The following is a 26,869-nucleotide window of genomic DNA, read 5'->3' on the forward strand; positions in this document are numbered from 1 at the left end:
AGTTTGCATGCATGCTGAATGTGTTTAAAAAACACATTACGAAGCACAAACACATGGGTTTAAGTCAGGCACAGTCCAATCATGATAAAGCTATTTGCCTAACCTTTATAGAACTTACTCTGATAGGAAGTACGGATCCGTTTCGTTAAATCTGGATAAAAGTTAGACAGGCCACGCATGCAAAAGTTGTCTTTGGAACATGCCAGTACACCAGCATCAGCAGCAGGCAGAGGAAAGAGAGAAAAAACAGTCTAAAGTGAAAGGAAGTGATATCATAACCAGCATCTAGAACAGCCATGGTGAAAAAATTTCAGCAGATGCTTACCTTCCAATTGGGAGATATAACAAGAAAAATAATCAAAAAAGTAAGGGATGTGGGATGGATGGTGAGAAAGCAGCTGAGGCTTTTTTTAGACGCATAGTTTCCATGAGCAATCTAGAAGTGTGTATTCCTTCTTAGCGGTCACTTATCCCCAGTGGGCTCCTTTCTAGCAGCACTGCAGAGCTGGAATGATGCCTTAAAGGATTGGCCCAGACTGGCCCTGACAGAGAAATCCTACATGATACAGTGCTGATAACTGCTTTTTCTACATGCACAACCCTCCACCTTTTGTACAGGGTTCTGCAGATGTCACTTGTGGTGAGCTACTCAAATTACTTTGGGAGCTGCTGTGAGGCTGGCTGAAACCAGACAGAGAAGCTGAAGGTAGCTTGAAGCTGCTTGTCTCTTCTCTCCTCAGCTGTGCCAAATTTAAATATTTAACACTTGGCACAGATGAGAACTAAGCTTTGCTATGATTAAATGCATAAAAAGTGAGATAAATGGTCTTTCAGGAACAGAAGTAGGCCTGAAGACTTACATTTTATTTTCTAAATTTTACTTGCTGTTTGGAGTGCAAACATATTCCCAATCTAAAAAAAGATTTCCCATGACTCTGTGGAGAAATACTAATTGATGATTTAGTGCAGGGTCTGCTGGTGAAAATGCTGATGTCATAAACCCACTATAATCTGTTGCTTTCATAATTTTGTGGTTGGATTTAAAACTCCACATTTTCAAAGAGATTTTTAAATCTGATTCTAAAACTTCACAGCTATGTAAAACACATTTCCTAATTGTGTCTGACTCTAGCACATTATTATGGAGTATGTCTAGTGAAAAGACTTGAAACATAGATTATTTTTTGACTTTTTCTCATGCAAGAAGTAAATTTTTTAATAACCAACAATGTATGGCAAAATTTAGATGTATTGAAGTACTAATATTTCTAACACACAATGCATAATAACAGTTATGACTTACAAATGTGATCCTCTTAGCATCAAATTTTGAAATGGGGCACAGCTGGATGTTGTAGGTTTATACCAAGAACTTTAGTTCACTAACAAAGTGCTTAATTTGAGCTACTCGTGCTACCTATATAACACATCTCCCTGGTGTTATACTTCTCTAAACAAAACTGACTATTCAAATGAAGAGTACCTGGCAGAAGATACATTTAAGTTTAAATTGAAGTCTTACTTATTGGTATGAACTTACTGAAGACAGAAAGAAAACAGCATACAAACTATACTTCAAGTGACTGCCAGAGAAAAAATTTATGATTTTGTACAGACTCAGCTAAGGGAATTACTTGCTGACCTCCATCCCAAGAGAAAAAACTTTGTAAAACATTTTGTTTCTGAGAAAGTGCCCGTACCTAAAGCAGGTCAGGTTTCTTTTGTCAAGTTATAGAAACTCCATTGGCTGGCAAATAGTCATGCATTTCAAAAGCACTGTAAAAAGCCACAGGCAAAAAAAACCAAGGAACACATCAGGCTCATAACCACACTGATTTATTTCCTACCTGCAGCAAACTGCCTGCTTTTGCGAGGTGAACGGGGTTGCCGCTGGTATGGATCACTCGATCCGTACAGGTCAAGGGTTCCCATGCTCAGCAGTACTGTCTTCTGCATAAAGTCCACGACAGCCAAACCATTGCAGTTCCCAAATGCCACTCTGAGAAAAGAAATGTTCCTCAAAGCTATTAGTAATGTGTAATTAAGTTACTCAAACAATCATTGTCTGTTATTATGAATTCTGCACAAACTTCTCAAAGCTTATATTTTGGTTTTTTTACAGATTTGTAATCCTGAATTTATAAAAATGTTTCCTGAAACACAGTAACTGACTTTCCAGAAAGCAGATTTACAACTATTACTAACTTTCTGTGCCAAACACATTGCAGTAATGTCTGAATGTTGCTTCACTAAACAGTATAATTCTAGTAATAATGATATAAATTAAGCCTGCAAATCTGGACATAGACCTTAAAAAGTGGTTATGCATTTGTATAAAATACAAATATAAATTAGGATATAAATACAAATACATGCAGAAATAATTATTTTAAGCTAAATATAAATGAAAAATGAAATACATTAAGCTGTATTATGGAGATACCCAAATGTGAAAGTAAAATTTTCTTTCAACTCTGTCAGCTTAGCTACAGCACAGATTCCTGTTAAAACAGTCTCTACCCCTCTGAAATGCTTTTACAAATGGCATTTTGATAGTGGTTAGATTCATGGGCAAGATCTCTCTTGTTTTGTATCAGATTGCAATTTTAAATCTCAGATGTAAAGGACTGCAGGTACAGCCACAAGGAAACTCAAAAACTCAAACCATGCTCAATCATACTAAGAATCATTTCTTATCAAGTTCTGTCATTTTATGTAAAAAGTGATGAAGGTGGTCAGTTCAAAGGCCTGCAAAATATTCAAGCACTTAATTCACACTAAAAGTGAGATGTGCACTCACCTCCACCTGACTCTTCTTAATATAGCTCCAAATATCTGATAGGAATTTGTGTGTGGAAAAACAATAAGGCAAGAGAAAAGTAATGAGATGGAGGAAAGGGAAGCAGGGTAGCTAGAACATTTCCTTCTCTTCTACCTTTTCTTATGCTGCTTCCATTACAAAAAAGAGAGCTCCATATAGCAAAGTAATATGTAAAATAAAATGAAGTGATTTTCCCTTAATTGCCAAACTAGCAAATTAAGGCATCATCTATAATAGTGGTTCAAATTCTACTGTTTGTTACTGCACCACATTTACTCTCCTTGTCTTAACACTGACTTTAGTACAGCATCTACAGAAATACTGTGAACGTACTCTGATGTTTCCTCATTGACTTTTTCCCCCCATTAAAGTGGTGTCCCCTGGGGGCCCATGTGGGGACCAGTACAGTTTAATGCCTTCATCAGTGACAAAGACAGTAGGATCGAGTGCACCCTCAGCAAATTTGCAGACAACACCAAGCTGAGATGTGCCTGAGGGACAAATGCCATCCAAAAAGACCTGGACAAGCTTGAGAAATGGGCTCGTGAATGGGGTTAATGGTTTTAAACTAAAAGAGAGTTGATTTAGATTAGGTATAAGGAAGAAGTTTTTTGCAATGAGGGTGGTGAAACACTGGAACAGGTTTCCCAGAGAGATGGTGGATGCCTCAACCTTGGAAACATTCAAGGTCACATTGGACGGGGATCTGAGCAACCTGATCTAGGTGAAGAGGTCCCTGCTCACTGTAGCACATTGGTCTAGATGATCTTTAAAGGTCCCTTCCAACAACAGCAATTCTGTGTTCCTAAGTCCCTGTGCTCTAGGTGGAGAAGAAAAATAAAGGAATAAAAATTACAAGTGTCAATCTCATCTGTTAATACTTTAGGGGAAAAAACAATAGCCATTTGCATTTTGAAAATTATTAACCTGAGATCTACTAATTTTGGAAAACATGACTCACAAGAAGAGCTAGTGATCATTCACACTCTGGTTAGCAATTTAACAAAACAAATCATCACTTCCTGGTCTATTTTTTTTCCCTAAACTTCTCTAAATTCACACACAAGCATGGATATAATATTTCTTATAACTAAAAAATTACTTTACCAGAAAAAAATCAGAAATTGCTCATTAATACTATAACCATTCTGAGGAATAGTAAGAAAATCTAGACAGACATTACTATTAACAAGGCTTAGGATAAATTACTAACATCCAAGTCTTTATGAAATCAAATACAAAATGAATTTCTCAGTTTTGAGCAATGAATAGAATTAGTTGCTAGGCAATGTTCTATTCTGTGGGTATCTTTCACAGAAAAGTCACAAAATCCTCATCAGACATTTCTTGACAATTAATATGCAGATTAGCTGAAAATTGTTACCACACAAGCCTGCAATAAATCTTTAGAGACTGCTTTCAGTCCAACAGAATTTACTTTAAAACAAATTTATTTTTTGCATTTAACCTTGTTCTTCAAGGTTAACCTAGTTCTTCAGCTGTAATTGAAGTATCTTGTAAAATTTTCTTTTCTACTTTCATAAGATGAAGAAGTTTCTGATGATTCAGTTCAACATAAATAAAATAGGTGTTAGTATTTTTAGTTTGTAGCTTGGTACTGTTAAAAGTAAACCAAATACATTAAAAAAATTTCAGAGTGCCTGAAGTCTTTCATCCTTGCTGGGTTTAAAGTTTTTTTAATACCTCACTTCAATGCTGTTTCATAGCTGCAGTAACACAACAGTTACAGAAATCATAGTAATTAAAAGAATAATGAAAGTAGACTCTCCAGAACACACTAACCATTCTACGTTTTCCTCCTACTTAAACCTATTAGGAAAAACTAAGAGAGTAGTTAAACCCTATAGGAAAAAAAATAAGGAAAAAGATGACTCAAATAACCCTAGAACTAAGATGGCAAAAATTACGTGTTCTCAGGCTTCATGGTGAAGTGGCATAGGTTTTCCACATGGTGAGGCTAAATAACAGGTGAAAATTAAAGTAGTAAACAAAAATTCTGATGGAAAGAAGGATTGTACCTTGTCACAGGCCCAAGGAAAAAGTTAAGAGAGACAACAGAAAGGGAGAGGGAAGAGAGTCTGCAGAGGAAAATCTAAAGAAAAAGACATTCTTGGGTAGCCTTTGTAGGAAAATAAAATTTAGGGTATGGATTAGGCTCTTTTACTGATACACACATTTATTTCTGAAACATTCATATACATAGCACATGGTGTTTTAAAGGAGGTTGTCCTGTAAACTTTTACTGCTCCCAGCAAAGGAAAAAATTTAAAGCATTTGATTGAATCAAATCAGTGGTTTAGGAAACCACTGTGAGTGCTGGGAGAACTGCAATCTGTCAGCATAGTTTACAAGTGAGAGAACAGTGTGCCTATGCAGATGTTACCCTGAGGTCTGAGACCTGCAAGGGAGCAAATTAGGCAAAACCTAACAACTTGCTCAAGGGACAAATGCATCTAGGTATGGTAAAGAAAAAGCAACTTCTAGAGCTCATGAATAGGAAACGGCCTAGGAATTCAGGCCAAAGACTTGAAAAAACAGCCCCCAAAAGATGATATTTTTTCACAAATGAAAAAACTCTTTATTAAACTGCCAAAGCCTTTGAAGAGAGTCCAGTGACTTACTGAAAATCAGTAGCAGTCAGGACCTAACACCCATTACAGTCTGAAGTTTTAATGGAGTAACACCTTCTACAGGAAAAACCTGTATTTAATGTATCTGGGTGACTCTCAGTAAGAGAAAACATTAAAAAATCCCAAATAAATTGAACCTGAGGAAAAAAAGTACACAGTCTGATTTGCACTGCCATACAGAAGTTAGCATTTGAATGTTCCTTATTCAATTTTCTATTTCAAGTCACTGGTTCTTGTGCAAACAGACATTAGCACAGACATGAAAATGCTGTTCTCAGAAGACAATTCCCAACTAAGATATGATGTCATGATAAATGGCGTTTAACAGTTAATCACATCACCATTTTCTGTGAAATGCATTTCACCTTGGTGAACCTTTCAAATCACTTCGAAAATTACAGATTTGAAAGGCAATTAGATTTTATTTGAAAGGATGGACAGAATAATGTGAAAAGATTCAGACTTTGAAATAGGAGTAGTAAAGACATTGGCAGGAATGGCAGTTTAACATCTCATATCACAATCTATGCGAGTTCAAACAATTTTCCGCAAGAATCTGAGTTACAGCATCTTTTGAGTATTTTACTTTGGCTGTAATAAAACAATAAACAAATGCAAACTTAAATTTGAGTTACTTACAGTCCATAAGCAGAGTTTACAGCAAGACTGGTAATCTGTTGTGGAGGCTCACCATCCACCCACACCAACTGAATAACAAGATCTGCTTGGTATCCAGGAGGCATTCGCACAGGTCGAGTCTTAACACTAAGAAGAAGAGGTACAAAATAAGAACAAACAAACAAACAAACATGTACTGGGCCATGAATAACAACTGCTTCTCATCATCATGAATAATCAACCAGAATGGAAAACCTAAAATACTTCCCTCTGAAACTTTGAAAAAGGACATTTCTGTATTTTCGGAACTTTTTTGTTCTGAAGAAAAGCACAACAGAAAAATGTAAGGAGGTAAGAGAAGGGGAGAAGATATACCTTTCTGTAATGGTCCTCACCATAGCACATTCAAAACTTATGAGCTTGACAATTCTATTTGGCCATTTAGTGCAAACAAGTTCAGTTTTATTTTTAGAAGCATAATCACCTAATATGTGAACGAATGCTTCCTACATAAAAATCTGATCAAATTATTAACACCTGTTCCTACTGTGTTATGGCAAGTCCAGTGACTTGTAAAGCAGGTTGTGAAGATGTACATATTAATGTATTAAGGGGAAGCATAAGAGCTGAACACCTCTGTATGACTGCTTTATGTGTGTTTTTGACTGGTAGAATTTAATGTGGTGATACACTGAAAGAAGATATTATGCAATAATAGCAATACTTTGAGGAATTCGAGTTAGTCATTAGTACATTCACACTGTATGTAGTAATTTATAAATAAAGCCCATTAGTCAGTGTATTTTTACTGTAGCTGTAAATGGTGAGATTGCTTATATTGCACCCCTTTTCACACAGCCATAATAGGGCAGTCTATCACATATAATCCTCTATCCCTGTGAAAAATAGTACTCCAAAGAAGACTAAGAAACAGGAGAGGAGGGAGAGTAGCTAATTAATATAGACTTGGACAACACATTCTGAAGAACTGCACTTTTTGGCACATAATATTTCTTTCTGCTTTAATTGCTTCTCTATCCTATGTACTGGATCTTGGAGGTCTTTGATGACACTGACAATGCAGACTACCTCCAGAATGATGTGACTCACCAAGCTTTCCAAGCAGCCCTGGCCCAAACACCTGAAAAGATGATGCATCAGATTGGAAATAAACCTAACTGATTTCTATTTGGAAGCAAATAATTAGGCACATCTTTCAAGAAAGGATATTCAAACTTCTCACTCTATAACCAGGGCTATCAGGTTCTTTGCAGCTACCCTTGTGGCATCTGTTGGGATGGAGACCTTAGTGGCAAATAGGGCTATTGGCAATCTTGGAAAATTGAAGATAGATGCAGAAAACCGAAGTAAAATGAAGTAAAGCATAACCACTGAATGACACCAGGGCAGAAGTTCTCAGCAAGGTAACTCCAGTAGCACAAAGGGCAATGTACAAACCAAACAGTGCTCTAATTCTGACAGAAGTTATGAAAAACAGGGAACAGTGCTCTACTCAGTTTCATGGTTTGATTAAGAGTATGGACATACTTTATGACACAGAGATAAAATCACCAGCGTAGTGTTAGTAGTAGGAGCACTTGCAGATACTTTTTGGAAAATTTCTTAAAGCATAAGGGCTATTTTCTTAATAAGGCCATCATATCTCTGTTGTGGGTTAACCTCATCTGACTGCCACACACCCACCCAGACACTCTCTCACTCCCCTTCCTCAACAGGACAGGGGAAGAAAATAAGATGAAAGAGCTCATGGGTTGATATAGGACAGGGAGACCACTCACCAGTTACCATCAGAGGCAATGCAGACTCAATCTGGGGAAAATTAATTTATTGCCAATTAAAAATCGAGTAGGAGTGTGAAAAATTCTTTGAAATGACAAAATTAAAATCATCCTGTTCCCTCCCTTTTCTTCAGGCTCAGTTTCACTCCTGACTCCTCTACCTCTTTCCCCACTGCAAACAGCACAGCAGGGGAGGGGAATGGTGTTTGTGGTCAGCTCATAACACTCCATATCTGCCATTTCTACCTCATGCTTTTCTCCTGTTCCAATGTGGGGTGCAGTCCTTCAAGAACAGACTGCTTCAGCATGGGCCCCTCAAGGGCCACACTTTGTGCCACAAAACTTGCTCCTGAGTGGGCTCCTCCATTGGTTGTGGCTCCTGCCAGGAGCCTTTTCCAACGTGGGGTCTCCATGGGCTTCAGGGAAACAACCTGCACCACTATGGTGTCCTCTATGGAATACAGGGGAATCTCTGCTCTGATGCCTAGAGCAACTCCTCCTGCTCCTCCTTCTCTCAGTTTGGTGCCAGCAGGACTGCTTCTCATGCTTTTTTCTTGTTCCTCTCTTGCACAGGTGCTGTCCATAATTTTTTGTCCTTTCTTAAATTTGTTTTTCCAAAGGGTCCACCTTCTTGGCTGAGGGGCTCAGCTGTGCCCTGCAGTGGCTCTGTTGGAATTGATTGGAACTGGCTGTGACCAGCACAGGGCAGCCACAGCTGCTCCTCACAGAGGCTGCCCTGCAACCCTCTCAGCCAGCACCTGGGTACCTAAACATTCATACCCTCTTTCGAATTGTTTAACCATTTCAGTGATACAGTTTATGCTGTACTGTGAATATTTCTATTGTAGAGGATCCACAAACCTTTTCAAAACTTTCTCTTCTTTATTACTTAATGAGAAAGTCATTCCTCTTCTATCTTTCTAAATGCATTTCCTTAACAGTGGCTTGGCACACTATTCTATTTCTCTTGCCTGTTGTACTGTTCAGACCGTAGGTATCAATTTACCTGGAGCAGTGATCAGCCACTTGGCTTGGATCTTGTTGCAGGAAAGATGCAAAAGGACAGTTCAGCAAGTGCTCAACCCACTACAGTTGTCAATAGCTTTGTACTGTTGTTTTCCATGAACAGCAAACCTCTCCCCAAAGTTTTGCACTTTCTTACCTGTTCTGCTGGCACTAAAGCTTTGCCCTTTTCTTTGTTCATACGATACATATCCATGAGCCTTTCTGAAGTGATGCTATCTGTAACCCTAATGAAACCCTGGATTAGCCAGGAGTATTCCTGGTGAGAACAAAGGGATGAACATCTATGAACTCAAGCTGCTAAGGGAGAGGGGTCTTTTGAGACCAGTAAAAACTGAAACTATAAGCAAAAGTTGTATACAATAAAGATGTACTATTTTCAAACAAACTTCACAGCAATCAGAAGATGAATATTACAAACAGTCCTTCAGAGTATCTTTGTGATGGAGCCCTTCAACTTCTAATGTCTGTGAAGAAGCCTTTAAGAGGCATACCAGTGGTGGTCTTTCCATCTTGCACCCCATTTTCAGTTTTCAGCTCCTGCCCTTAAAAATATTACAAAAGTTATAAAACAGGTAAATGAGATCCAAGAACCAAGACTTAGCCTAATGCCCTTTCAGTTGAGTTTCATATTTTCTAATGGATAACTGAAGATGTTGGGGAACACGAGAGTCAAATGCTGCTATGGTGAGCTACAAGTATCTGTCAAAGAAATGCATTCATGCTTTCCTTCTAAAAAATTTACCATGAGACTCACAGTGGCTGCAGAATTGAATCTGATCTTCTAAAGCATGTTTTTAACGTGGTATTACTTTTCCAATGTGTTTTTAACAGTAGGTTGAAAAAATTAGAGAACTTGAAGTACCTCCTAAGTTTTCTTTCAGATTGTTGTTACCTGAGGAAAAAAAGCAAACACCCTTCTCTCTATATTTTTCACTGCAAATTTGAGCATCTAATTTGGTAAGATGGATGTTATTTCACAGAGATTTTCTCTAAGCATAGAATAAGCTGTAGGTGGTGAAAGACCATAATTCTGGAGTAAAATAATTTCAAGTTTCATGGTTAAGTTTGTCATTCCCACATTCCTGTGACACCTTCTTCTTTAAGGATCTTTGAGCTATTTCCCTAACCATCTTGCTTGAGCAGAAATGCTGATATTTAGTTTTATTTCACCTTGATTTGGATTGCTTATTTTTGTATATATTATAAGCCTAAAAGTACTGCAGGAGTATGTGCAGAAGGAATATAGGTATTTCCTTGACATGTTCTTGTTATGCCACTCTGAATTTCATTGTTGCAAAGTTTTGGTATTCAGTTTTCTTCACAAGATATTCCCATTTCCTTATGACTCTGGAGTTACTTGAAGCTACTATCAAACCCCTTGACTGACCTAATTTTGGGATGATCCTACAAGTCTGGGAACAAAGACTGACATTCCGGATATAGCTTTTTGATAATTATTTATATCAAAAGTATTTATCTGCATAAATGCAAATCCACTGGTTTCTTAGGTTATTACAGCTGCACATTTCGCTGTAAAATCTTCTGAAACAAACAAGAACAATATTTATTCCATACTGCTGCCTGCCTCCCTCAGTAACATTTACTTTTGATTTCAGAAAAGTGCCAATTTTTCATTACTTCAGTCCCTTCAATCTTCCTAGTCCCCTGTCTTCCTAGTATCTACTCACAGACACAAACACTTTCAACCGTTCTGATTTCTGACTAGAAGTATGGAGTGTCATCCATTTGCTGTAACGAGATTGAGAAGCAGATATGAAAATAAACATAACGGAACCAAGATTAAAAGCTAGTCTGTATATAAAATTTTATGTGTATTATCAATACAGTTCAAGTTGTGCACTCACCCTCTGTGTCTAGGTGGCTGCAGGTTTATGTTATTACCACTTTATCTTAGATTTTCTACTGTTGCCTACCTGACTGACCTGCATATAAAGTCAACAACATCACCCAAGTCTTCACCAATTTTTCTGTTCCCAGCACTACTTTCATTTTATCATCATAATTCTGCTTAGATCGTTTCTTGACAGACAATGCCTGTGGACCTGGTTAGAGTTTGGGTGAAAAGTATGGGTATTTATATGCCTTTCCCTATTGAAAAATATAAGAGCATAGGTAAGTACACTTTTATCAAAATGTAGGAGGGAGTATGCCAGCAGTTCTCATGGTATAATTACTTTGACTTCGAAAAATCGCTTCTCAGTCAAAATAAGTTTACATTTATTTCACATAAAATGAGACAAAAATCAGTCGGGCAGCTTAATATGAGATTATATGGAACTAAAATAAACTTCTAAAAACTAACAAGCAGAACCTTTATGGGCTCATTACAGCTTTTCTGCCTCCAAGATTAACAATTCCTCTCCTTCCCAGACAAAATCAAATAAGAATCTCTTAAGGAAAAATCTTAGCCAGTGAAACGATTGCATTCTTCCTTATTTCAAAGTCATAAATGGATTTCATATTTGGACTTTTAAAATAACATTTCTCTGCCTCGTCTATTGATTTTCATAGTGCAAATTAATGACTAAACTGAGCTCAGAAGGTCAACTATCTGATTGAATGAGGTGGACAAATGAACAGGATGCCAAAAAATACTGTTAATTTTACAAGAAAAATATCACAATATTGCTTTTGAATGGTAACGATATTTTCAGAAGCCAAGCAGCCCAAAGTAACTGCAAAGTCAGGAAATGTTCTTTTGAAATAATTGAGGCATTTAAAATATTTAATAATAATTAGACCAAAACAATAATGAATTCACTCAAATGAGAGCAATTGTTATCAGTAATGCACTATAATTGTTGGAAAATTACAGTTTATGGAGTTTTGTACAGGATTCTTGTTTTAAACTATTCAAACCCATAATTTATCTGCCTTATTAATAAGAACATATTAATCTACACCAAACAGCGACAATAGGTACTCTAGCAGAAAATAATTTGCTTCTTTCTAAAGATTAAACAAATTTACACTTCCACACAGTGCAACTGTTTCATAATTGTATATTTTAAAGATTGTTTCATGAGTATGAACACAGTTTCCATGCATTACACACCATAAAATGCATATACTTTTTTCACAAAGAAGAAATTTAGTGTTATGCTAATTAATCAAGAAGGGAAAGATTTGCACATGTCTGTTTTACAGAAGTCTCTTTGTGAACTATAAAAAAAAGGTTTCTCAGAAATTTCTTGAAGATTTACTCCTAGATCAGACTCGAAAATTACAGTCAAACCTTTATGGTAACAGTTTATCTTCTCCATAATTACTTCTATCCTTTTAAAATCTCTTGTTGATTATTTTGTTTGTTCTATATTCTGGTTTCTTCTCATTTTATGTCACATATATATACAATTAACCTCTTTTTCTTGATAGTTGGTGGATTGATTAACAGGTAGGAATGCTTTTTAGAGAGATAAACCTTTGAGCAATGGCATAGACTTACCTAAGACATGGGATACTATCCTTCATTGTTCCTTCACATCCTACAGTGTTGGTACTGCCCGAAAGGCTCTTTAAAGAAGAAAGCTGGGAGGAGGCATCTGGAAATGGAGGATTTATTTCTGGTTCAGGAGTAATGATATCTTCTACTTCGTACTGAAGTCGTACCTCTAATGACTTAAATAAATAAAAAGCTAAGTTATAATTTGATAAAGAAAGCTGATGAAAGTTCTGTTACTTTCAAATAAATATTAGTAAGCATTTTTTTTAAAATACCCCACCACATTTATTATTGTTTACAGGCAAAGAATACTGTCATTTGTTATTTACACAGCCTAGCAGCAACATCAGATAGGAGCTATTCATCTACCCTAGGCCGATGGAGAAAAACATAGGTATATTCTTCCATAGGTATATTCTGATGACTTTGATTCCAGCCTTTTACAGCAAGTGAAAGGCAAGAATATCAGTGTCCAGAAGTTATTATGAAAACAGAAGTTCATCCCTCACCCCCAAATAAATAATATTTCAGTATAAGAAGACATCATTGACAATAAGTGTCATGAAAATTTTCTGCCTATTGTTTTTTTATGTTTTTCTTAAGTAAATTCATTAAAAGAATGATCGTCAACTCTGCCTCCTCATGACCAGTACAACAGAGTCTCTACCAGACAGGTTTTAGCCAGGATGGAGAAGCCTGACTGCATGAATAGAACTGATAAATGAACTTTGTTTGTCCATAGGTGGGGGTCAGGAAATCAGGGATAACAGCACAGAGAGTTCCGTGTTCCTTAGAATGGACAGGAGTTTGGTGGATTCTAGAAAGCAAAGTTCAAACCAGTTACCTTTTGCTTTCTTTCTGGCCTCCCTAGAAAGGGAAAACAGACTAACCAGGCCAAACCACTCTGCAATTCTTTCCACTAATTCAGGAAACTTTAACTGAAGGGTTACTGCAAATCACAGGGAAAACTGGACAGGGAGTTAAAAATCTATGTAAGTAATAATCTCAAGGAATCACAGTAAATATTGAGTAATTCTTTCTACCTCATCAATTCTCTAAGGGGATCCCCATTTTGAAAAGAATAAAAAACAAAGTACAGCCCTCAAGGAGACAACATCTTGGGATTACTAGCTGAACAGTAATTTCCGTGCTGGTACCTTGAAATGTACAGAAACAATTGCAGATGTAGACACTGTAAACTCTAATTTAATGATGTTTCACTGAGACATCATCTGTACCAGAATGAAGATAAACAAAATATCTAAGTTTTATGAGAATCAGGAGATAAAGGTCAGTACTGAAGGCTCATCTGTTTCTCAACCACTGTATTAAAACATACAAGATTTCAGAAAGAAGTTATTCTGCTCAAACAGAAGAGAAAGAGTCCTTTCTCAAAATTTCACTTTTGTTTTCTCCTTGCAATATGCATGGATGTTTTTTGCCTGAATCAGCTAAAGAAACCTATAGACAACATTTGCCTTCAAAGACTAATGAGTGAAATATTGAGTTCAGGAAAATCTAATCTGGAAGTAATTGCTGCTGACTGAAACAATTTATAATGCTGTTTAATCTTTATGCAAGACTGGGGGAACTGTTGAAGAGTATGTTCTTCTGCCTGCCAAGTTAGAATTGCATCATTCTTCTTTGGATTTTTTTTTTTTTTGTGTATTCCTCTTTCTACTAAAATTAATTTTTTTTCAAGTTCCAGCTATCCTGCATTTGCAGAGAGAAGGAAAAAATTTAGGCTACTAACAAGATTGTGAATTTTTCTTACATTTTTGTCCTTGCTTTGACCAGTCTTAGAGGGTTTACAGAAGTGTCGTACCAACTTATTTTGACACACAGTAAAGATATTTTTGGGGGATTCCATCACTAGATTAATTGATTCTCCTTTCCACATCCAAATGAATGTAAACTTTTTTCCTATGGTTCTTCTCAAGAGCTTTGAAGAGGAGCTTCAATGAGGAAAGACTGATCACTGAGAAAGTGATCATTTTAATTAATAGATGCTTTTGAGACAGGATGGAGTAGATTCAGATGAGAAAACAAACACAACAGCAGCAAATATTTTTTATACAACTGCATGACAATGACTCCGAGGTTGCATATGAAGCAGAATTTATCTCATGGGTAATACTTGCCTTCAGAATCTGATTCGAAATGATGCAAATAATTCTTCTACTGAGGAAATCCCAGGCACAGCCTATGACCCTAATGCACATTCAGCAGCAGACCTCCCTGCTACATGAAGAAACCTTTGAGTAGCCTCCACACTTTCCATTTACCACAGCACTAACATTACAACACTGACATCAGCCAGTTAAACTAATGTGGGGGCCTTAAAATGCTTGGATTTGAAATTGAACTCAAGGTAAGTTCAGGCTGGCTGATAAAGAAGGGAGGATACTAAATGTTTTGTATCTCAGGGAGCAAAGAAATCCTGAGGCTGATCAGCTCAGTCTCAATATAGACAAAGCCAGACAGCCTACAATCAGGTACACATTCCAACAAAGAATTCCATACTTCTGATTAAAAAAGTGAAGATTTGAATGCATGCAGCAAAAATGCAGAAACCAACAGAGAAGGGCCATTCAAGGATGCACAAAACTGAGGGGAACTCAGTGACTATATCACCAAGATGGTATAATTTAATGTTCAGAGAACAATTCTTTATATAAATGCTTATTAATTACAGATGAAATGTGAGAAACTGTTAAATTGAACATATTATAGCACTTTAGAAAATACTAGTAATGATGCAATTCGGCCAGAAAAGCAAAGGACAGGAAAACAAAGAAACTAAATTACAGATAATGAAAGATAAGGTGCACTTACTATGGAACAATGTAAGAATACTAAAATGTAGTAATTTTAGCAGCATTATACCTGGGCTGGTCAGTAACATGAAATTACTGTTCATCAGTTTTAAAACTTTCCCAAAATGATACATTCAGCTAGCTTAACAATTGACTCTGGGGGAAAAAAAATAGTGGAAAACAGCAGAACAGCCATAGGTAATGAATTTCCTTACCAGATGGCACATGGCTACAGCCCAAAAATGACACAGTTTTTTGCCACACTAGAACTTTCTAAAGTACATTAAAATAGTGTGAAAAGGAAAAGAAGCAGGGAACGTGGAAAATATAAGGGAAAATATGGTTTTGTTGAGAGCTGGCAGACGCAAAGAAATACTTTCTCTCAAGAGAGTGTCTGGAGTTGCAAACTGTTCAGCACCAGAGAACAGCAAGCCTGAAGGAGAAGGTAGTCATGTTTAGCTTGGCTTTGCCTTAAGATCTGTCTGCTGTTAAACTTCTTACACTTAAGAAAGAATGTTTTACACTATAAATGCTGCTCAATCACATTGTTAGAAATGGTTGTGGCTCCTGTGCAAAAATGCAAGATTTAAACTAAAACCAGAATCACTGTTCAACAATGATGAAGTATAATTTGACTGCAGTGTAGTTAAAGGAACATAGTCTGTATGATTCTACCTGAAAAAAGGTGACCGCTTAAATACGAAGACAGAAAGTGGATTATTTTAATTGGACAAAGTAACACAATGCTTATGAAAATATCAAGTGCTTAGCCATAAATCTGGTGTTTGATATGGTTTCCATTTTTAGGGAAACAAAGTCAGCATAAGCCAGAAAAAAATCAATTCTTCTATTTTGTTAAACCCATTGATAATTTTCAGTCTCCTTATAGTACAAAGACTATGAACATAAATTAAGAAGATGAAATATTTGAGTTAAAAAGAGCATTAGGCATGTACACAATGAACATTATCTGATGAAAACATACAGCAGCCAGTAATTTTAGAGCAGGTAAACAAAACAGAGTCTTAAAAGCAAAGTATGTCTGAAATCTGTACTGTATGTTACTATTAAAGAAAAAAAAAAAAGATGGAGAGTTGGCTTCCAAAACCTCAGATTTTTTTTTCAGTGACTTCAGTAGGATCAAGATTTCACTGAAAAGGTTTAAAATTAATATCTCTAAGCCTATATTTATACAGATTGATATTTTTATTCAAGTACCTGAGCACAGATAAAGCAAGGCAATTTGATTTAGGAATTATGTTCTCTTAGAGTGAAATTCTGAAGTACTTACTGCAATTTCAGTATTTACTTCATGTTTGCTGAACCTGTAAACAATCACATATGCAGAAACTCCTGCCACACAGAAAATTCGGCTTTCAGGACACCAGTACATCATCTGAACAGCAAAAGGATCTTCTTCCACAATCTCAGCTGTTGCTTTTCCTTCTCCCACTTTCTGTTTTTCAAAGACCTTTGATGTTTTTAATTTGTATAACATCTGTAGAGTAACTGGAATATATTAAAACATATAAAAATACTAACATGAAGCACATCAGTTATAAAATTCCTCAATTCTCACTTTCTTAGTTGTGGAATAACAAGGAATCTTAGGAAAGCCTAACAGGAGAAGATGCATATTATACACTACTGATATTATTCTGGCACACAGTACTGGTAGGACATGAATTTAATACTTCACTAAAGGATATTTGTCTGTGAAATACTTCTTAGTACTTTCTGGGACAAGATTTCAAAGGTATATTTTAACAATGGTGTCCATAATTAGGCTTATATTGAGTGTTATAGAGAGGCTCTGATAATGTTGGTATTTTCCCAATGAGATGTGAAACTAAGATTCCATTTGTCTGACGTTATTATCTAGCTAGAATGTATGGAAACTCGAGAGAAAATATCAGGAAATCATTTCAGTGGCCTGGTCAACACGAAGCCTTTCTGAACTAACAGGAGTTCAAAAATGTTTTGAATTTCGTGACTAATAAGTATATCTGTATTTATACCTGTATAAAAAATCCTGATATATACAGAAGCCTTTGTCAAGATTAGAAGCTCACTGCCGTGAATTCTGGAGGTACTATAATCAACCCCATTATGTTTTATTGACATTCCTCCCTGTTTTTATTAATTTTACATTAATTTATCAGTGGCATTAATTAATAACTGTGTAAGGTCAGAAAAAGTCAGTCAGGCCCAGCACCTACAAAGGCATATAAATCCATAAGGGCAAAGCTGTTACATGCATCAGTATAACTGTGGTAGCTCAGCCTAGCTAGCCTGTGTAACAAGAGCAACAGGAAGATGAAAGAACAGGGTTTTAGTTATGTAACCGGATGCTGAACACAGCAAAAATACATTTTCATTTGGCAGTGCAGATATATTCCAGGAGGTCCGGCATATAAAATTTTTAATATTTTAAAAAGTTTTAGCACATAAAGCACTACCAAATTTTCACAAATTACAGCAAGTGCTTCTATAATAAATACAAAATTCTTCCTGCCCTAAGTGGCAGAGAAAGAGGATTCAGGATGCCCTTAGTCCCAGTGGCAAATCTAGAGTGGCACTTCAAATCAGGCATCATGGGTTCAAGCATAGTAGGACTGGAAGAGTTACAGAATCATATGGCACGAAGTCTATGCTTCTCTGAATTACTAAGTACCATCTGCAAAAGGACAAATAAGAAACAGCAATGGCTTTTGAGCAAAGATACATTTGGATAACTACTTCAGCGGCTTAGAAATTCCCAGTCTCTCACAAATCTGTGCTTTCAGATACAAAATTACACAATTAAAATACATCTAAAAGCAAAGTATTTTGTGCCTTCTAATACCAGTAGGATATTTTGTTTACTAGAAAATCTCAAATTATATTGAACTCCACTAAAAAAGTTAAGACCTTGTAAATAATAAAACTTCTTAATAATTAATACCTTGTAAATAAAAAGTATCAAGTATGCTACGAGTAACACAGTACATGCCCTGAAAAGCAGGACTAAGACCAGGACATCAGAGATGCACTGAAAATACCAATGCTGTTGAAGAGATTATGAATATGCATGATCATCTAAGCTTTTAGCATTTAGAAAAATTCCTATTGCAGTGTGTATATATTGATTAGGGGGTTATGTTTATATTCCCTGTGAGAAGCTTTTTCTTTCTCCATTTCTGCCAGAACTATAGAAGAGGTAACTAGCACATTGGTTTCTGTGCAGTATATATGCTATGTGGTCTTACAGCAATCTGTATTGTTTCACTCTAACTTCAGTGCCTGTATTTTCACATTCTTGTTAAAAATGTAAGTATGTAATGAAATATTCACAAGACAAGGTCTAATATCTCACTCTACTTCTCTAAATAAAAGTAATTATCCTACTTTGGTTTGTATTAAAGCTCTCTCAAACTTCCGTTTTTGCTGATAAACTATTGACCTTGTTTGATTGTGGGGGTTTTTTGGTGTTCATCATGGTTTGAAAAAGGGGATTACCTGACAAAGTCATCAGCTTTAGCTGACATTAAAATCTTGTAAACGTTTCCCATATTTGCAGTAATAATCATTACAATTTTGTGGCACAGTGTGGAGCAAGCAAGTAGTTTGAGTATCTCATACTTCACAATATTGTCATCCATTACAGACTGATTATTAGGGTCATGTTAAATCTCTCTATGCCCAACATTTCGTACAGGATTTTCTTTCACACTCTCTTTTCCTTAAGAAACTGATACCTCATAAGGAGATATTCTACCCAGACATTCCTGTACGTCTGAAGAGACAGAAGACAAGGCAATTCTAAAGGATCTTTGGTAAACCACAGTCATATTATTTGAAGAAGAATATTTTAACCTTCAGCTAAAATGAATGTGTATTTTTAATAAATACATTTTACTAATAAGTACCGTACGTGTTTTCTGTAGGGGAAAACGCTGGTTTCTGATATGTGTAGTTATAGCCAGATAGCATGGAACAAGCATTTTCTGAAGCTTTTTCCTGCTATGATGAATGGAAATGCTTCCCAATTATTTACTGGGACTTGAGATTGGGCAAGAAAAGATTTAGGTCTTTTCCATCCTCAACAGATTAAGCATGTATTGACATGCACTATTGTATTTTAATTTTACTTAGTTGTAAAAAAGTCTTTGTTATACTCAGAATAGAAGAGACATGACAACTGGAACTGAATGTTACATCTAATTGAGCCCACTATTTTATAAACACAAGATGAATGTGCCCTAAGGATTTTTACTAGTGCTTCATTGTTCATAGGTTTTGGTATGTTGGATCTTGAGTTATTATGCCTCTTAAAGACTTTCACTCTTTTCTGCCTAATTTATCTCATTAGCAGCATTTTTTTGCCTTAATTTGATAAAAATTTTCTTCATTTCAACTAATTTTTCCTAAGTATATCAGCCCACATATTACTACTCATACTGTTCAATATCATGTTTTATATATGTGTGTGTTTGTGTGATTTGTCAGCATTATATAAAAGTGAGCTTTAGGAACTTACTGGCAGAAGCATCCCAAAATTTTACTGATCCATCTGCATGGCTTAAAAAAAATATAAAAATTAAATGTGTTAAAACAATATTCAACTATAAAACATCATCTACTTTCAGTGACTGATAAATATAAGCAGAAAAACTGTATTTTGCTCACGCGGTAACTCTCTATACCTTACTGACAATATATTAATAATATACATACTAACTATAAGTAAATGGTTTGTTATTAGTTTGATTTGGTTAATGAAATATTTTTCACGCATTTCCTATAAAGAACTAAGCCCCCAATGAATTTTAAGATCTCAACAAGAAGAAATTATTTCCCATACTAATGACAAGTTTAAGTTACAGCACTTTTGGCTTTGCACTGGGCCAGCATCAAGCTTATGCACCCTAAAAATGCCATGTATAATGAGCTTTGAAAGGATAGAGGGTAACTTTATTTTGCTTAATACCTTACAGCTGTGATCTTTTTAGTCATTTCTGATAAAATGAGAATGATCCCTTCGTCAGCTTATTGGTACTATTGTAATCTTACTTTTAAATAGTATCATTGATAATAACAATTTATCACATATATTGGTATCTTCAGCCTGACTGAGACCAGAGGGTAACACAGTGTGCATCTTAGATGAGTAGCTTCTGTTTTACAGTATGGTGCCTTGAAAATCCATCAGGCATTTCTCATGGGGCTCCTACTTCAATCTGAGTCTTTCTATGCCTTTTTGCTATGGGTCTCCACTTACAGAGTGAAATTCATCCTAAAGCACTACACCCTCAGTAATTTTGGGTATTAAAATGAAGTCTTAAACTGTCCCCAGATACAAATTTCCCAGAAGGCTAAAGGACAACAGTCATAGAAAAACAGCTGCTCTCCTTTTAAAAGCTATTCTCTATGACCTTGAAGGCCAAAATATTGTCTTTCAATTGATTTTCCTTTCCAAAGACCCCAGCTTCATAAGTACACAGACTTGCTGTCTGACACTGGGGCCACAAGTGGTATTTCTTAATGGTAACTTGTCCCTGAGTACTAAGTTCTCTTTTTTACAGCAAAAGAGAATTTCTGCGGTGACACTGTTCACATGAAGAGCCAGGATAAATGAATGCTGTCAAGGCTCAACTCTTATCTATAGGTAACCCTCAAAAAAATAGGAATAGACACCAATATTTTAGAGGTACCGATCCCCAGTTTCATTCTCACCCTGTAATAATGATTTCGGGATATGTTTGAGCTCCAAGATTCCATGCTCCACCACTGATAGGCCATTCCTAAACAAACAAAAAGAGTACAGAGATCACAGCTAATTCTGATGAACCTTGCTTGGTTAATTCTTAAACTCAGGAGTAGAAAACATCTTCCCCCAAAAAGCAATACAACTAGTAAAAATAACAAAAGTATATACCATTTAAGGCTTTTACAGTTTATTTACATTTTTGTATTATCAATTCAGGCTTTGGAAACTTAATAACATTTTTATATTACTAACTAAAGTTCTATGTTTTTAAAATATTTCTGCACATCTAACATTCAACAATCTAAATTAGGAATGAGAGGAAGGAGTAACAAACAGTTCTGCTAGTCTTTCGAGGTGTATTGTCTCTGGAAGTTTCTATAGAAGACTGAATAGACCAAGAATCTATTTTGAATACAAAGACTACTGAAGAAGCTGACCCAGAAACAAACATCTGAGCATGAAGCGATGAGATCACAAAATGCAACTTTTATATAACATATGAAATCATCATCTCTTCTCTGCCTTTTGTTTACTAGTAGCAAGACTCCCATTTTCTTCTTGGTCTAGACTGGTTGAGCAAAATACTGGTTTGTGCCTGAAGTCTGACATGTATGGATACAGGATAAAGGATGTGGAGGATGACGCATGTGCAGAGTGGGTGGGGACGTGTGCAGAGTCTGAGTGGGTAGAGAAAAACTGAAAGCACAAACTGTTTATTTGGATACATGGAGTGGATGCTTGTGGGTACAGAAATGGGTGGCTGGCGTATGAGTGACTACCTACCTTCAGGGTGTATATTTGTACATGCACAAATAAAGCAAGGGGTCAAGAGAGTATGCAATGAATACAGGTAGGTGGTAAAAAGTACATGAGGTAAGAATATGAGGTACGGATAGACTCAAATAAGAGAAATAAAGTATTTTCTGAAGTACTTCGCTGAGAAAAGACACAAAAGAAGTAGAGAGGGCTCAGTTTCTGAGTTCATGGAAAATAAGGCAGCTCCAAGGAGAATACTTTTGTTGATTTGAATAGAAAATTGATGATGTCTGAGTTGCTTACCTCATTTTTTTTCTAATTTATTTATTATGATGGATTAGTTCTAGTCAAAACACAAACCAGATTAAAACTTGAAATTTATAAATTAATTGCATTTCCTCTTCTTCTTTCTGCAGCTTGTCCTATTTCTAAAGGCATTAAAATAAGACTTTGGTAGCTCAGTAAAATAATATCCCTATTTAATAACAAATCTCACAGACATGCTGTCAACCCTCACTGAACCTCTTCTGCTTAAGTCTTTCAGCTATAATGTTTTCACTTTTTTCTTTGATAGAGATAACCCACCCATACAAATTTGAATTGTACATGATGGTTTTCCCTGAACCCAATCTGATCTGGAATAATATCAGCAGCCTAAAGTCCTGTATAAAGGTAATTAACAGTTGTGCTTAAGTGGTGGTGTTTCTGGGGGACAAATACCAGCCTGTAAACATGCTGCTAAGTTGATGGTTGGACTAAGTTGAAAATTATTATTAAAGAAGTAAAATGGAAATAATTCAGTAACATGTTACAAAAACCTAGGTTATATGTCTACTTTCTTTGCTTAAGAAAATATTGGTTTTGTTTACCTTATTGCTGTATCCTTGCTTTTTATGTTTTGCTCCTACAGAATAGAGTACAGGAATCAAATCTGGAGGACAGTCCGCAAAATATTCAGTGCAGGTAACAGGTGACTCATGAATGTCAATAGGATATGGATTTTCAAAGATTGGAAAACTAGTTAAGGAAGACAATTTATTAGAAGCACTGTCACACTGAGTCATAGAATAAAACATATTCTTATATTAAAGAGTATAACAGAATCCAAGTAAAATTATTACTAATGAAATACATTTTCCCTTATTTATTCAAACTTATATATTGCTTTTCATGTCAATAATAATGTATAGTTATGCAAATAAAGATATTAAAATTCCACTGCCATGACAAGAAACCTCTTGTTACATAAATACCCAGTTATATGAATAGTACCTAAGGCTAATAGGGCTACTTGTGTCAATGATGATTAAGAACTAATTTTTTCCAACATCTCAAAATCTTATTTATACAGAAGTGACACATTTTCTAGAAGTTTCAGGTTCATGGATATGATATATACTATGATGTAAGAACTACTTATACAACTTTGGATTTTATATTGAGCATCTTAGCCTATTGGGTTGGTAGACTGTTAATTCTACAATGAAAAACTGCAATAACAGATGAGTAGACCTCAGTTTACTATACAGTTCCTCTTTGATAAGAACATTGATTCTGATATGAAAGAACTACTTGTCATTTAAACCAGCAACTGGATCATGAAATAATTCTGTAGATCCATATAAATCCATGCCACTATGTATTAAGATACTTAAGCGGTAGATCCTGTGGAGTCTAGTTATGCATATAAGTAGAAGCTGAATCTGATTTCCAAAACATATGTTCAGGTCATATTTCAGCATGTGACCAAGTATTACTTAACTTTGGTGTTGAATGAATGTTTGAGTACTATGCTGAAGGGACCACAGACTGAGATTTATTCTAAAGTTCAAGAACAAATATTATCTTAAGTTCCGGCTGATTAGACGATCTTAGCTCTTACGGTGGAAGTAAATATTTAGAATGAATCATTTCCAAGAGTGAATGATTTCAGACAGCAAAATGACATCACATGATAACATTTGGAATTTTATGATAATTTGCTGGACAGTTAAATACACAAATAGATTCATATAAAACTTCATACTTACTTGCTTTGTGTCAGGTCAACAACAATGAGATCTTTTTCCAAAAGCACAACTACAGCATAGGGTTCTTGAAATTCTGTAAGCAAGGAATCAAGTACAAAAGACATGGAGTTCTTCCATCACACATTTTAAACTAGCAAGTAAAATTTATGTTCTCCAGACTTTCACAGTACAAACTAGACAAATCTGGAAAGCAGGGCCAGACAGGAAGTAAAAAATGACTTTTGGGTAGTATTGTTGACAAACATACAAAGCAGAAATAGAATTGGAATATTACAGCCTGCCAGCATGATTCTATATTGAAAGTAAAGAAAAAAAATATTAATAAATTGTATGTATCATTGCACTGATGAAGCCAATTATTATACAGAAAAAGTATTTTTGCTGTCCAGAAATAATATTTCTACTGTGTACAACTACTCTTCAAAACCAGATTGTGCAGTTCACTTTATGATACACAATGCCCCCGTTTCCAAGGTGATTCCAAGGGAATATTCCAAATGAATATTCAAAATGAATCCTGTAAGTCTGTGGTGTTCAATTCAAGTACTGACATACCCCTTCCTCCCGCACACTCTTCTGGAGATTATACAGTTTGGTTTTTTATTTAATTATCTTTCCATTTATCAAAATTAAACAATTAAAATGACAAATAAATGCTTCCCTTGATGCATAGGGTGTATTAATTTACATAGGATAAAAGTTATTTAAAAATTATAAATGTGAAATTATGACTCTCTTTTCAACAGCAACAAATCATTCCAGCATGTGCAAGCTCAGAATACACTCTTCAGATGGGTCATGCCAAAATGATGAGTAAATGACAGCAGCTGATTCAGCTTCCTTTCAGTCTTGCTAAAAATGCACATTAATTTTTGCCTGTTTTTATACAAGGCTATGAATAACACAGGCTAAACCAAAATGCTTAAATATTAGTGTGTAAGCAGGGGAAGATGGTACAAAATTGTAGCACTGGGAAGTATTTGACACAGTTAAATGAAAGCTCAAACTAACTTTGACTCCCAAAAATTAAATTTTTGTATACCATTGAAACAAATACATACTTTACTAAGTGTATTTAATATGTATTTGATTTAGCTATGTATATAAGATTTATTTTACTTTTTGCTTGAGGGTTTAAAATGCTAAACTTTGTTTGTTTTTGACTTACAGCTTCTCTTAATTTAATTCCTGGAATTTTCTGGGAGTATACTTCAGAATGTGGGTAGCCCCACAATATGCAGCAAGCATTTTTAGCAGTTCATTTCACCCTGAAGTGTAAGAACTTTTTTGCAGATAAGTGATAGTTTAATCTTCAATAATTTAGTAATCTGTAGATTTTCAGCATCATGAAAAATGTCAGAAATATAAGCACATATGTTTGATTCATAGCAGTATTTCCCCACACTAGCCCATGTGTTTCAGTCTTATATGTGAAAATTTATGCATGCTTTATTGTCCACTCATCACTTGCTTCCTCTATTGAGAATGCAAACAATTTCCAGGTACTTTCAGTTATGTAGTTTTCTTGAGATGAAGACAAATGTGAGAATGGAAGTCCCTGGAATGGAATTAATGTATGAGAAGAGATCACTTCATTTATTTTTTCCATAATTGTATTTTGCTTAATAAACTCACCATTTGGATATGGGGTTTCACAAAGAGTTAAAAAATCAACTATAGGGTGATCCATTTCAAGAACTGTAATTGCTTTCCCATGCATGATTGTTAAACTGGGTCTTCGACAAGGCTTATCATATGACAATCCACCAGAAAATATCACAAATGGTTCACTGTATTAAAAACAACAACATAATAGTTGTAAGTCTACATAGTACACACAGGTTTACATTATAGGTTTAGTTTTCAAATAGTAATAAATAGCTTGCAAAAAGAAAGCAGGAAAGATTCTAAAAGGACTTTAAGTCGGGAATGTAATATTGAGTTAATTGCAGAATTAAAAACAAACCTGTTTTTACAGGTCTTGTACTCTACTTTTAGAATTGGTTTACAAGATTCAGGTTTTTTCCCATCTCTTTGAACTTTTCCTAAAGAAAGAAAGAAGATGAAAACTCTATTAAAACATCATGATAATAGAACTATCAAACTAAAACATACACGTTGAAGCAACTGTATAAGCCGTAAGAGAATGGAACTTTAAAGCTACAGATGCTGAGTATTAACTCCTATTTCTGTAAAATATTATTTGTCTAAATTAATAACATTTATTATATCTTTGTGTTTTACTATCACATACATCTAAAGGACCATAAGGTACACTTCAAAAATGTCTAAATCCCATGCAGATTACTGAGCATGGCACTTAAAATTAATGGATTAGACTAATTGTACACCTTCTTTTCTGAACACATTATGACCATAAACAGCTTAATTTTTTCCTAAGCCTTTTTAGATTAATTCAATTCCTTTTGTTGACAAACTGCTACATGCTTTGGAGTGTAACTAGTTGAGTGGTAAAATTAAATGAAGCATATAATTGAAATTCATTGGTTCAGGCCTGTTTTGATCTGATGGTTAGACTAGACCTCTGAGAGGTCCCCTCTGACATAAAGTACAATTCTATGAATAAAAATTATAAAATAGAAGGAAATTTAAGAAAATGCTAATTCTTTTTTGGGCTACATAGATCTTGCCTTGTCCTTCTTCCTCCCTTTGCACACAGTCAGGTCTCTTGGTTATGTATTGATTTGTAATGAAGTCAATATTTTTTACCTTGTTCATAGGAAACAATGGCATATTAAGTCCCAGGCATAAAACATACAGCCCATTTCTTAATATGGCTCCTTTATATTCTTCATTGCAGTTATTTGGGAAACCTTGTACCATCACCATGAGAAACAACACAGTGTCTTGCAGAAAATGTATTAGCTTGTAAAAATTGCATGTGAGCACATAATTACAAAATATAAAGAAAGAAATGTGAAAATTGCATAGGCTGAGGGTCTCACAGACAAGCAGTAGATTCTTAAAATGAGTGGATAAAAGAGGTATTTATGACACCAATTAAAAAAAAGTTTTATCTAAATTGCTGATTTATATAATAATTTGCAGCTACTATGCAAGAAGCAACTCTGGATCTGGGCTACAGTGAAAAATTAAATAAACAGAGATATTATCAAACA

The 26,869-nt window shown here is 35.3% G+C and overlaps 1 protein-coding gene across 10 annotated transcripts in view; it reads right to left on the minus strand.

The window, feature by feature from the left end:
• STXBP5L (syntaxin binding protein 5L) overlaps positions 1-26,869 on the minus strand; it is a 188,482-nt gene that overhangs the window by 47,456 nt on the left and 114,157 nt on the right. For 7 of the 10 annotated variants that reach the window (XM_051779952.1, XM_051779955.1, XM_051779951.1 and 4 more), the window contains exons 9-19: positions 25,696-25,774; positions 25,365-25,519; positions 23,730-23,802; positions 22,569-22,716; positions 20,910-20,977; positions 19,714-19,754; positions 16,486-16,703; positions 12,382-12,554; positions 6,112-6,237; positions 1,848-1,999; positions 119-190 (exon numbers count right to left, since the gene is read on the minus strand). In XM_051779952.1, the coding sequence (XP_051635912.1) occupies positions 119-190; positions 1,848-1,999; positions 6,112-6,237; positions 12,382-12,554; positions 16,486-16,703; positions 19,714-19,754; positions 20,910-20,977; positions 22,569-22,716; positions 23,730-23,802; positions 25,365-25,519; positions 25,696-25,774 (1,305 nt within the window). The remainder of the gene's footprint in view (positions 1-118; positions 191-1,847; positions 2,000-6,111; positions 6,238-12,381; positions 12,555-16,485; positions 16,704-19,713; positions 19,755-20,909; positions 20,978-22,568; positions 22,717-23,729; positions 23,803-25,364; positions 25,520-25,695; positions 25,775-26,869) is intronic. The other 3 variants (XM_051779956.1, XM_051779957.1, XM_051779953.1) reach the window with 1 other exon arrangement.

The sequence above is a fragment of the Manacus candei genome, unplaced genomic scaffold, assembly GCF_025592945.1.
Source record: "Manacus candei isolate 608988 ecotype Guabito, Panama unplaced genomic scaffold, ASM2559294v1 h1tg000014l, whole genome shotgun sequence".
NCBI lineage: Eukaryota > Metazoa > Chordata > Aves > Passeriformes > Pipridae > Manacus > Manacus candei.